Source organism: Ambystoma mexicanum, chromosome 13 (assembly GCF_040938575.1).
Source record: "Ambystoma mexicanum isolate Mex_15411 chromosome 13, UKY_AmexF1_1, whole genome shotgun sequence".
Taxonomy (NCBI): Eukaryota; Metazoa; Chordata; class Amphibia; order Caudata; family Ambystomatidae; genus Ambystoma; species Ambystoma mexicanum.
In genome coordinates this window covers 383,988,670-384,000,709 of record NC_090938.1, presented here as the reverse complement: position 1 = coordinate 384,000,709, position 12,040 = coordinate 383,988,670, and the positions used below count along the sequence as shown (strand labels likewise).

General features: G+C 44.5%; 1 protein-coding gene across 1 annotated transcript in view; it reads left to right on the top strand.

Annotated features, from left to right (window-relative positions):
- Window positions 1–676: 676 nt before the first annotated feature.
- The window catches only part of LOC138520370 (dehydrogenase/reductase SDR family member 4-like), a 33,482-nt gene continuing 22,118 nt past the window's right edge, over window positions 677–12,040 (top strand). Inside the window, exon 1 of the mRNA XM_069632779.1 lies at window positions 677–786. Within this exon, the coding sequence (XP_069488880.1) occupies window positions 677–786 (110 nt within the window). The remainder of the gene's footprint in view (window positions 787–12,040) is intronic.

The following is a 12,040-nucleotide window of genomic DNA, read 5'->3' as shown; positions in this document are numbered from 1 at the left end:
GCCCAATCCAATCAGATTGGCTGTTTTTCAGTCAGATAATCTTGTTGCCCTTTAATACATTTTAATGGCCTCTTGCAGGTCAGCTAACACAGATTGTGCAATAAGGGCCTTGAAAATGGCCTTGTAGGTTTGCAAAGAGTGTGGGTGAACTCAGATATTACTTGCAAGATTTTTGCCACTTTTGGCCACGATTTAAAAGGATCTACTGGATGGATTGGTGCGGGATACAATCTTTTCACCGAAACAAAAGAACCTAACATAAGAAGTGCATTATTTGAGTCTTTTAATTCATGTGTGTGTTTGATGAATCTTCAGGAAATGGTACAAAACAATTGTGAACCCAACTTTGAATCGGTTTGGAAAGCTTTTATGTGGTTCTGTGAAGCAGGTGTAACTTAGTGAAGAGTCCCAAAGCTTGCCTTGGCCACACAATTTCTCAAAGACCAATTTTGTTCACACCTATATGCCAAACCAATTGAAGTTGTGCCAAACCTTGATGAAGAAATCAACAAGAATAGGCGGATCCTCCTTCTCTGTCCAATCCCCATCAATCTGGAACACAATACCCCTTAGCAGCTGCATAGAAGATCACCTGGTTCCCTCTACACCCGCATCCTGACAAACCCATGCCACATATTGGGTTATTTAACCACCTCTCAGGTAGGCCAGGGCAGCAATGAACCCGTCAAGAAATGTGCAGAGCGACGGAGAGAATAAACTCCAGCAGACCACAGGACAGAATCATCGCCACATGTACAAAACCAAGAAACCATCCAGGACACACAGGTACGTATCACACTCAATGCTTATGGAAGATTGTCCAAGGCACAGCCACCAACCCCGCACACATCTGCTATCATACACTACTCTAAGTCACATCGCACAACACCTCTGCCATAAGAATGCAGCTATCCCTCATGACAAAATTTGGTCAAGCTGGACACATGACGACTTTCCTGAATTCTCTTGCACTCACATACTCTCCAGACTACCTCACAGCACCCATCCACATGGCAGCTTGACATGGGTAGCAAACAGGGACTTGGCCACCCCTACCTGTTTACTATTGGCTAAAATGCCTACACGCATTCACCTACAGAGCTCTGAGGCTATACCAAAGGGAAAAGGCACTATACAAATGACAAATTACATTATGTTACATGACAGTACATCTGGTTTGACTCATAATCCTTTAATTTTTTTGGCACATGTCCAGGCCCTGCCACTCAGTTACTCCACCCACCTTCCGTTTTCCCACCTCCCAAGCCTCTACTTAAGGACTGTAGGCCAGCTCAAGGCAGACAGCATTGAGTAGGCTGCTGAGCACGTGACCAGGCCCTGCTACTGAGTAGCTCTCTGCACACATCCAGTTTTCACGCCTTCCAAGACTCTACTTAAGGATTGTAGGCCAGCTCCAGGTCAACAGTTGCTCCGCCCACCACCTTTTTTATTAGTCCTTAGCAAAGGACGTGCAAAGACAAGGACCTCACCTGTTTGTGCTTGTTCCGGCCTGGTAGGGCCAAGGGCCTGACACGCTATCCTGCATTTCACCTACAAACTAATTGTTACTGCTGCTAGTCACAAAAGAAAAATCCCTATGTGTCTCCTCCCTACACAGCCCATCATCACTCTCATTAGTGTTCGAATGGCCAAGGGCCCTGGGCAGCCTCGGCTGAAACATGGTTTACTCCATCCTCTCCACATGTTTTTGACGTCATCCTACCCCAAGCCTACTGCATCCAAGCTGCCGACCGGTCAGGAAGGGCAGGAGGCGGAGTGGTAATAATCCACAGAAGCGATTGGCCATGCTCCATCATCCACTCTCCCAGAACAAGCTCATTTGAATCACTCGCCTGCTGGTTCCCTCTTTCACACAAGGAATCCATCACCTTCTACCTAATCTACAGACCACCTAACAGGAGTAACTCTTTCATTGCACACATCTCCAACTTACTCTCCTCTGCCAAATTAGCACATTAAAATGTCTTTCTATGAGATTTTAACATCCCAGAGTGACAGATTAACAACCACATTCGAAGCATGCTTCTTGCACTGACAGCACCCTAGGTTTAGTCTTCACACAAGCCCCTTGCATCACCTGTGCACACCCTATCCCACTTGACTGGTCTGACCATTCCTCCATCCCATTATCAGTCACTCATTTGACAACGGCTCATAAAGGTCAGGTTAAATGCCCCCTCACTCAATGCTGTTCATTCAAAACCTTCCCGTTCAATGAGCTAGAAGCAAACTTTGCAGACTTCCACACCACGGGGAATGCCTCGGGCCTCCTAGAATTGTTCAGCAACTCTGCTATGGAACTGGTGGACACTCATGCCCCCCTAAAATCCAGCCGGGCTAAGACCAAACTACCCACCCAATGGTACACATGCAAGCTAGCCTCCAACAAACGCTCAATTAAAGTCCTAGAAAAATGGTGGTGCAAAAACCATAACTTGGGAGACCTCACCAACCTCAAATCTCTGCGCGCAAACCGTAGGATTCTGATTACTGAGGACAAAGCTGCTTAATACACCACCACATTTGCAAAAACCTCTAACAGGAGCAAAGCTCTCTTTCAAGTAGTAAAGCATTGCACCAAACCCTCACCCAACCCTGAGGTACCAAGAACTGACGGAAAAATCTGACTGATTCAACATGTTTTTTATGGACAAAATAAATAAAATCTGAGAGACCATAAAAACAACCTCTCACAGCAGGTGCAGTGTCCGTGCACCCCGGCATGCACACTGCCCCTCTGGACTGAACTCTCTCCTCTCTTTCCCTCGGATCTCCTAAAAATGATTGCCTCCCTCAAACCTACTTCTTGCTCTGACAATATAATTCAAGCATTAAATAATTGACGTGCCTGGCGCTCAATGCGCTCCTCAGCATCATCAATGCCTCCCTCGCAGAAGGATCATTCCTGGACACCCTCAAGACTGGTCTCATGCAACCTCTTTTGAAAAAAACAACCCTAGATCCAAACAACCTGGCCAACTACAGACCTATTAAGAACCTCCCATTCATTGACAAAATCTTGGAAAAAGTAGTTTCTACACAACTATTCACCAGAATTGAACAACTCCACGTCCTAAAAGACTATCAGTCAGGGTTCTGCCCAAAGTGTAGCATCGAGACAGCCACATTCCAAGTGGTGGATTATGCTCTCCAAATCATTGATAAGGGTAGGAAGGGTGGTCGAACTCCTCATCCTCCTTGACCTCTTGGCTTCATTCGACACTGTTGACTACTGCATCCTTCTCTCCCTCATTGCTGACAGGATGGGATTCTCTGGCACTGTCCTGAATTGGTTTGCCTCCTACCTGTCAGGCAGACACCAGGCTGTCCAGAACAACTTGGACTGTTCCAATCAACTCCAGGTCTCCTGTTATGTTTGGAACATTTATATTGTGCACGTACACCAAAAGGCATCTTGGGGCATGGATAGCACATAGAAGACAGTGATCGGCCCGAAGCTAAAAAAGCAGAGTTCTAAGGTAATGGCGGAATTGCAGGTGGTTTTTAGTAAGCCGCAACCCCCCCCGGAAGAGAAATCCACAACTTGCTAGCTGCCACTGAAAAGGCTCGGCCACCCACTCTGCTCAAACAAAACTTGGGAACCACAACCAAGCAATCGTTACTGGAACGGAGTGTCCAGCTTGGAACGTATGGCAGAAATGTATCCTGAAGAAAGTCTACACCTACATTCTAATACACCTGATGAACCAAGCATAGAGATTTTAAAACTATACTTTTATGCAGTGGAAGGCAGTGAAGGAGTCTCAGTGCTGGAGTGATGTGGGAACCATAGAGGGTGGCCGTGTCCACCCGAGCGGTCATATTCTGCAACAGCTGAAGGCAATGGATTAGGCCACTTGGCTGAGCTAGATAAAAATCATTGCAGTGATCTATGCGACTGGTGACAAGAGAGACAGCCACAGCTGAATGAAGGTGTGTGGGCAGAAATGGCAAAACCTTACGAAGCACCTTCAATACGAAATGACCTGTTTTGTAAACTGTGCTAACCTGGAAACCATGGAAAGAGAAGATGACCAATAGTCTCCCATATTTTTCACAAACATCACTGGAACAGGAAAAACACCAAGTGCAGTTGGTCAAAAATAAGGAGAGCAAGAGCCAGAAACAGAGGAAGAGCCACCCACCACAGAACCTCCGTTTTATCCCCATTGTGTTTAAGCCAGTTGTTGCTCATCCATCCCTTCACGGATCCCAGGCACTGGCACACATGGGACAACACACTGGTCTGGTCAAGATCTAAGCGAACCAGAATCTGTGTGTTGTCCGCATACGAGTAGCACCTGAAGCCATGAGAGCGGATATGCCTGAGCAAGGGCTGAACATACATCTTAAATAATATCAGGGACAAGTTGGATCCCTGAGGAACACCACAAGAAAAAGTGAAAGAAGGGGATAGAAAGGGAGGTAAAGATGGTAATTGGTCCATGCCAGTCAGAAAATAGATTAACCAGGACAGGACTGCTCCCGAGAGGCCAGCTGCCATCAGGCGGGACAGGAGAATGGATTGATCAATGGTCTCAAAAGCCGCTGACAGGTAGAGCAATATCAGGGCACCCACACCACCTCCGTCAACCAGTCTGGCCAGATCGTCCGAAACTGATACCAAAACACTCTCAGTGCCTCTTCCCAGCTGGAAACCAGACTGGAAGGGGTCAAGGAAGAAGGCATACTCAATAATGGAAGAACGAAGATGGGATACCAAAACCTCAAGACGTTTCATAAAAAAAGGGAGCAGAGAAATAGGACGAAAGTTAGCCAGATCAGAGACATCCAGTGGTGGCCTTTTTAAAACGGGAACCACAATCGCTTGCTTAAGTTCATCAAGGATACATCCCGATTGGCAAGATAGGTTGATGGCTTGTCTGACCCAAGAGATCATTTCCGGCAAGATGTTCTTAAGGACACTGAGCGGAACGGGGTCGGAAGGAGCCTCAGATTTGAGCTAGCACATGGCAGTAAGGACGGCCTCATTAGAAAAAACAGGAAAACCTGACCAACTAGGAACATACTGCTGACCAGGCTGATCTAAGACCAGAGGAATAGTAGCCTGGTCTAATAGGATATGATGACGAATGACCTCAATCTTAGTATGAAAGAAATTATCCAGGGCATCACAATGTGACTGAGAAGGGGCTACTACTGGCATAAACAGTGCTGTGGATGAAAAAGATTTTACTATTGTAAATAGCTCTCTAGATCGATTGAGAGCCGTTTCAACCTAATGTGTACAAAAAATCTGCTTTGCCAGCTGAACGGTAAAAAGATATTTTCACTTAAAGACCAATTTAGAAAGACCGCTCTGTGACCGCACGGAGCAGTCTTTCTAAATCCAGCTGACACGCCCCTGCCACACATGAGTGCGCAAAGGGGCTGACAGGCAGATTGGGACCTGGAAGCATAGGACCAGGAGAATGGGTAAGTGTGCGGGTGCCTGTGTTGTGTGTATGTATGTATTTAGTTTTGTTTTGGGAGAGTGGGGGGTTTGTTAGTGCGTGTGTGTTGGTGTGTGTGTTGTGTGTATGTATGTGTTTTCGTTTGAGGGACTAGGGTTTGGGGACAGGGGGTTGTGGGGGTGGCAGGCGGGGTAGAAATATGGCAGTTCGGAGGGGTGAATCCCCCCGAATGTGTAAAATAAAAAGGGAAACCACATTTTAAAGGCCAAGTAAATTGGTCTTTTTCTCTTGTGACCTTTAAAAAAAGGTCTTTTCACATAGAACCAGCAGATTAGCTGTGTGATACTTCTTAGAAAGCATATGAAAAATCACCTTTTCATTAGGGCCATAGGACAAGCGCCATGCTGCTTGTCTTAGCTCCAATCAGGCCATCAGAGAACCATGACTGGGAAGGGAGCTTGCGTACCTGAGTTTATTTAAGTGGTGCCAGCTGATTAGCAGCAAACAGAAGCACCTGGGATAAGGTGGTAAAATCCACTGGGCAGCCATAGGGCAATTAGCCTTAACCAGTGTTGCCATCTGAATGGCATTCATAGCCTGTCAATTTTTCCTTAATGCGGTTGGTGGACACAATATGTCCCCATGGGTGCCCCAAACACCAGAAAAGGAACTAGATGATGGTCGGACCAGAGGACCTGCTCAACTTGCAAAACTGATGAACTAGAACCAGTTGAAAATATCAAGTCTAGGATACCCCCTTGCTGATGAGTAGGTTCCAAGACATACTGAGTAAGAAACTAGGTCAAGCAGTGCTTCAAAAAAATGATGCAACCTCGTAGCAAGAGGAAGATTATACCTAATATTGAAATCACCTAATGGTCCCCCAAGGCTCCATCCTCTCACCAATCCTTTTTAACCTTTACATGGAGCCTCTGGACACTCTCCTTAAATATCCCAATATGTCCATACACCAATACGCAGACCATACTCAGTTGTACATGAGAGTAAATAGCGTGCAGGACATCATTTGTCTCCGCAATTGCCTAGCCATCATCCAGTCCTGGATGTCGGCTGACTACATCAAACTAACCCCATCCAAGACCGAATTTGTCCTCATCGGTCCGCCCACTTAAGAACAACTTGTCCAACAATGGCTCAAAGATAAGTGTCTAGAAGGATTTCATCCACAACTCTCAGACTCAGCAAAATCATTAGGCTTCACCATTGACAGCAATCTGTCCTTGCAGAAAAACATAGCCAAGGAGACCCAGATATGCTCACATGGCTCCCCTAAAAGCAGTCCACCACTCTGCAGCCCGTCTCATTATGGGAGCATGGAACTTTGACCGAATTGCCCCCATCCTAAGCAAACTACATTGGCTTGCACACCAAGCCAGGATACTGTTCAAGACTGCATGTATCATTTACAAAATTGTCACATGTAGCACACCAGCGTACCTGCCAGCTAAATTCCACTTATCTGGTGGCACACGCTCCTTGCGCAGCAAATCAACCTACTGGCTTGAATCACAACTAGTCCGTAAAGAGAGAACCTGTAAACAATCCTTCTCTTGCCATACACCCACCCTCTGGAACTCAATACCGGTGTCAGCTTGGAATGCCGCCACAATTCTCCAATTTTGCAAATCTCTCAAAAACATAGCTCTTTCAACAACACCTGACCAAGGACAAATTCCAATGGATGCACATACCAATGCACAGATCTCACAATACTGCACTACTGTTAAAATATGCCAGCTACCCACACTCTGAACAGCACTCTGCTGCTCTCGAGCTAGGTCTGCACTTCATTTTAAACAATAGAATATTAAGAAAATGTAAAGAAAATCCATTCAGTAGTTTGTTTTAAGTCTGGCCTAAGTGGGAGAAATCCTGTTAGTGAAATCTTGGTTCACCCAAACTGTTCATGGACCTACATGGCTGTTATCAGTTTCCTGCCTAGCCAAATGCTTAGTCAGCAAATTTTAGTAAGGGGCAACCAAATAGGGTTTCTGAAAAGAAACAGTCAGTCAATCTGATTGATTTGGGGCTCTGAAAAATCGTCTACATGGCCACCATTGTTATTCGCATATTGTTTGTGGAGTCCTGCCCTTTGAGGCTTTCAGACCCTAGGGAGAGTCAAAGAAGGGGGGGAGAGGTCTGGAATATAACTCCACAATTGAAAAAAAGCCGTTTTGGCGGCAGGGCTAGTGGACTATTTTAGGGGCTCCAGTGGCCAGGCGGATACAATCTCCTCAAGGAACAGTGTTGGTCTGCAAGCCCCTAGATATGTACATGGACTCAAGACATGTCTCAGAGTCAAGTCCCTTATTCCCTCACCTCCTGACTCCATCTTTGCGCTCCAGTGTGCTCAGTGGGTCTTTTTCACTCTTAGAGCTGTGGCATTTTACGGCTCACTTTCAGAGTTGTGGCATGCTCTCCCAGTGTCTCCCTCCCACTCAGTGCTTTGGCATTGGCTCCCCACATCTCTCGGCCACTGCCAGTAATTACAGACTCCCAATCTGGCAAGAGTCTTGCCCCGTCAAGGCAGTTCACAACAATGCCCTTATGAGAAGCGGAGTACTAGGCCTCTGTGACCCCAGGCACTATATTATGCTGGCGACCTGTTGTGGTCGCATATGGGCTGTACCTTGGGTATACTTCATGTGACCTTGTCAGGAACCAAGCAGACACAGTGACACAATTGTAGGCTTTAGATGTGAGTTCTTTATTGGCTCAAGTCACACAGTCTTAGTTTTCAGGTACAGACTGGGACCCACCAGAACACCAGTACCCACCACCCAGGCTGATCCCCTCTAACTGCCACTCCTGTAACCTGTTTCCAGAAGTTGCCACTAAGGTTCCCTATGTGACACCAGCTGTGATGTCATACTTCTAGTCACTACCCAGTAGAGAGTGTGTGTGTGTGTGTGTGTGTTGAAGAAATTGGGAGCAATGTGGCAATATTGGGCACATTGAGAGACACATGGGGCAGAACTGGGGCAACAGGTAGAATGAAAATGTGTTTTACAGAGGCAAAGCTGGCAAATATTGATTTTCTTTGGTCACAAACTATAAATATATTTATTTTGAATACATCTGAAACACTGGCACTGCTCTGGGTAACCTTCCACGCGCCAGTTTTTAGCCTGTCTGCGCTATTGCAAAAGCCATTTGCAAATCCGTCTCGTACTGTCACCAATGGGTGCAGCCCTGCCTGAACTGCTAAACCAGATCCCCTCTGCACGGAAACACAAGCAACCCCAGACATGTTTCAGCCTTGTTGAGACTCATCAGTGAGGTTTAGCTTGGTTTTGCTTTAGTCACCACCAGCCCAGACGTGGGTCCCGAGCCTGCTGGGCCTAGAGACCCAAGCTACTCCTTACAGATGATACCCAACAAGGCTGAAACATGTCTGGGGAGGCCTGTGGCCTCGTGCAGAAGTACTGTGACCTAGCAGCTTGTGCCGGACTGCCCCTTTTGGGGTGGGACCAGGCATGATTTTAATATGGTCTTTCCCCTTCTCTAATGGCTTGGCAGGCCAAAAAACAATGGCCTGGAAGGTTGCCCAGAGCTGTGCCCATGGTTATTATTTAGTCAAAAACTTCCTTACATCAATTTTGGGTTTTCCTTTGATCGTAACCTGCATGAAAGCGGACCAAGCACTGGCATACATTATTAGGCATAAGTAGGACGGTGAGCAAAAAGCACACCTATTAAAATGGGAAGCCCTCCCCGAAAGAAGGAATAATGGTTTTCTTTAACATCTTTAAAGTCTATTTGAATCCAAATAGCAAGATAGCAGATTCTTTTGTGCCAACAATAATTAAATGGATTGATGAGTTTCGAGATCAACTAACTAATCCATGGATAATACTATAGGGCGACCTGAACTTAGATTGTCTACTTCCTCGTCTGAAAGGAAATCTGAAGAAAGAGAAGACGACTCAAAAATCAAAAATGTCAAGAGGACTTTTGAGGCTGGAAGACTCAGAGGCCAGAGACATGCATATGTTAAATGGCCACATAAGAGGTGATCAAGAGGGCGCGAAAACATGGAACACTGCTCATTCAAGTGCAACTCTAGATCACTTCTTTGTCTCTGGGAATATCTTGTCCGAAGTCTTAACCCTGAATATTTTCCATTCGATCAAAAGTGACCATAATCCTATGGTTCTTACATATTTGAGACATAATGGAATGGAGAAAAAGGAAAAAAAGGTTACTACATGGAAGCTCAAAGTAGCACTAGAGCCAGGGAGTCATGGATTGAAATTCTGCACAAAATCACTTCCCGCCCTGACTAGATCCTTAAATAGTTGGACAAAGAATACGGCAGAAAGTTTGGACTATGCATCTTGTTAGCCATTTTTAAAGAAAGATCAGGACACCTCAGTAAATCATCATTTAAGACCAAACAGGTCTTTAATAACACAATTGCAGCAAAAGAAATGCTCATTACATCAAGCACTTAAGAAATTAAAATGCTTGACTGGACCTATAAGGCAACAAGAGGGAAATCAACTAAAAGAGCACTACCGAAACTGGGAAAAATCACAAAGATCAATTTTATTCCAGAAGGATGCTGAAAGAATGATGCAGGAGATAACCACTAACAATGCGAAGCACCTGTGGTCAATACTGAATGGCATGGAAGAAAATAAGGGTGATTTACAACTTAATCCCATACAGGAATTGGTATGGGTTGCCTATTATGAATCCTTGCTTGGCTCTAAGAAGAATTTTGAGTAGCCTAATCAAATGGGAAAGCACGAACAGTGGCCAATTAAGATTGACAGAGCATAAATAAGAAATATCTAAAAATCTAGCTGGTCAAGAGCACCCAGTCCAGAAGGCATGACCAATGCCATACTGAAAGAAGGTATTACCCAATTTGTTCGTTTACAATTGTTCGAATGAACAATTGACCGAATTTAAAGGGTCACAATTGACCTTTTCACAATTGACCGAATATATATATATATATATATATATATATATATATATATATATATATATATATATATATATATATATATATAGATGTGTTGGGGTTTGGCATTGGGTGGGGGGTTGTGGGGGGTTCCCCCCACATATATGGTACAATTGACCTTCACAATTCGGTCAATTGTGAAAAGGTCAATTGTCATTCGAACAGTTGTAAAACGAACAATTCGTATACAACCCCTGACCTGTAGTCTGATTTCTGCATGACTATTTAAAAGAATACTGGAACAAAGAAGAATGCCTTCCTCATGGAAATGTTCAATTGTGGTCCCAATTTTCAAAAAGGGAGAAAGACATAACCCTAAAAACTATAGGCCTATCTCTCTCCTTGATGTCCTGGGCAAAGTTTATGCTGGGATTTTGCTGAGACGTTTGAAGGAATGGCTTACAAACACAGAATCATATGACATAAGACAAACAGGTTTCGCTAAATGAACGGATTGTGGCCTGAATTTACTACTCCTTAGCCTCCTGAAGAACAACGCATTAAGGGAAAAAGAATGTCACTACATAGCTTGTGTTGATATGGAGGCTGCCTTTGACTCTGTTGACAAGGATCTTTTATGGTCAAAAATGGCTGAAAGTGGTTGCCCTGTAGATCTTCTGTCTGCTATTAAAGATCTTTATTCTGATACATTGCTGCAGATACGGCTGGACAAAGAAGAGAACTTAACAAAGAAAATCTTCACTACGAGAGGGCTTAAACAAGGATGTCCCTTGGCTGTGATTCTATATAACTTCTTCATATATGATATATTAAATCATTATATCATCCTGCTGAAGCACATATTAGATCCAGCTAGATCCTATCCCCCGAGAATCAACAGTGCTTCAGCAGGATGGCTTCTCTATGCAGATGACTTAATGTTGATACCTATTGTCCTCCAGAAAAAACTAGATGCCCTGCAAGGTCACGTGGAAAAGAATAATAAAAAAATAAAATGTAGACAAAACCGATATTATGCTGATCCAAAACCCAAGTCGAAGAAGGAGAAAAATCATAAGATGGAGAATCAGAAATAATTAAATAACTCCAACAGTCTCTATGAAATATCTTGGGATTATGATCAGCGCTAATAAAGGTGAAACTGCATGGATATCAAATTTGATCCTAAAGACAAAAAAATTTACAGCGCAAGGCCTAGTAATTGGAAGCAAGGCCTAGTCTATTATCAGTCATCCACTTTGTTGACCAAAAAGTGGTCCCGGTATTGTCTTGTGCAGGAGAGGCGGGCCTTGGCCTACCGTGGGAAATCTGGGAGAAACTAGAAAGAAAGTTTCTGAAACTCATTTTAAGACTACCTAATGCGGTTCGCATGGCGGTAATAAAACATGAACTAGGCCTACCTTCCTTGTATGTAAGAATCATCTGGAAAACCTTAACTGTCTATGGCAAAATAAACTCTCTGTGCTGCCCCCCTCAATATAACATCATTAAGATGAGACAGGAAATAATGAACAACTGGGCTTTCAATCAATGGCACCTGAAATGCGCAGAAATCCTAGTACAACTAGGTTTTTCTTTGAAAACACTTTGTAAGAATCCTCTCCTGATTAAGAGAGCCTTATGGGTAACCGACTGGTAAGAAACTCAAGCC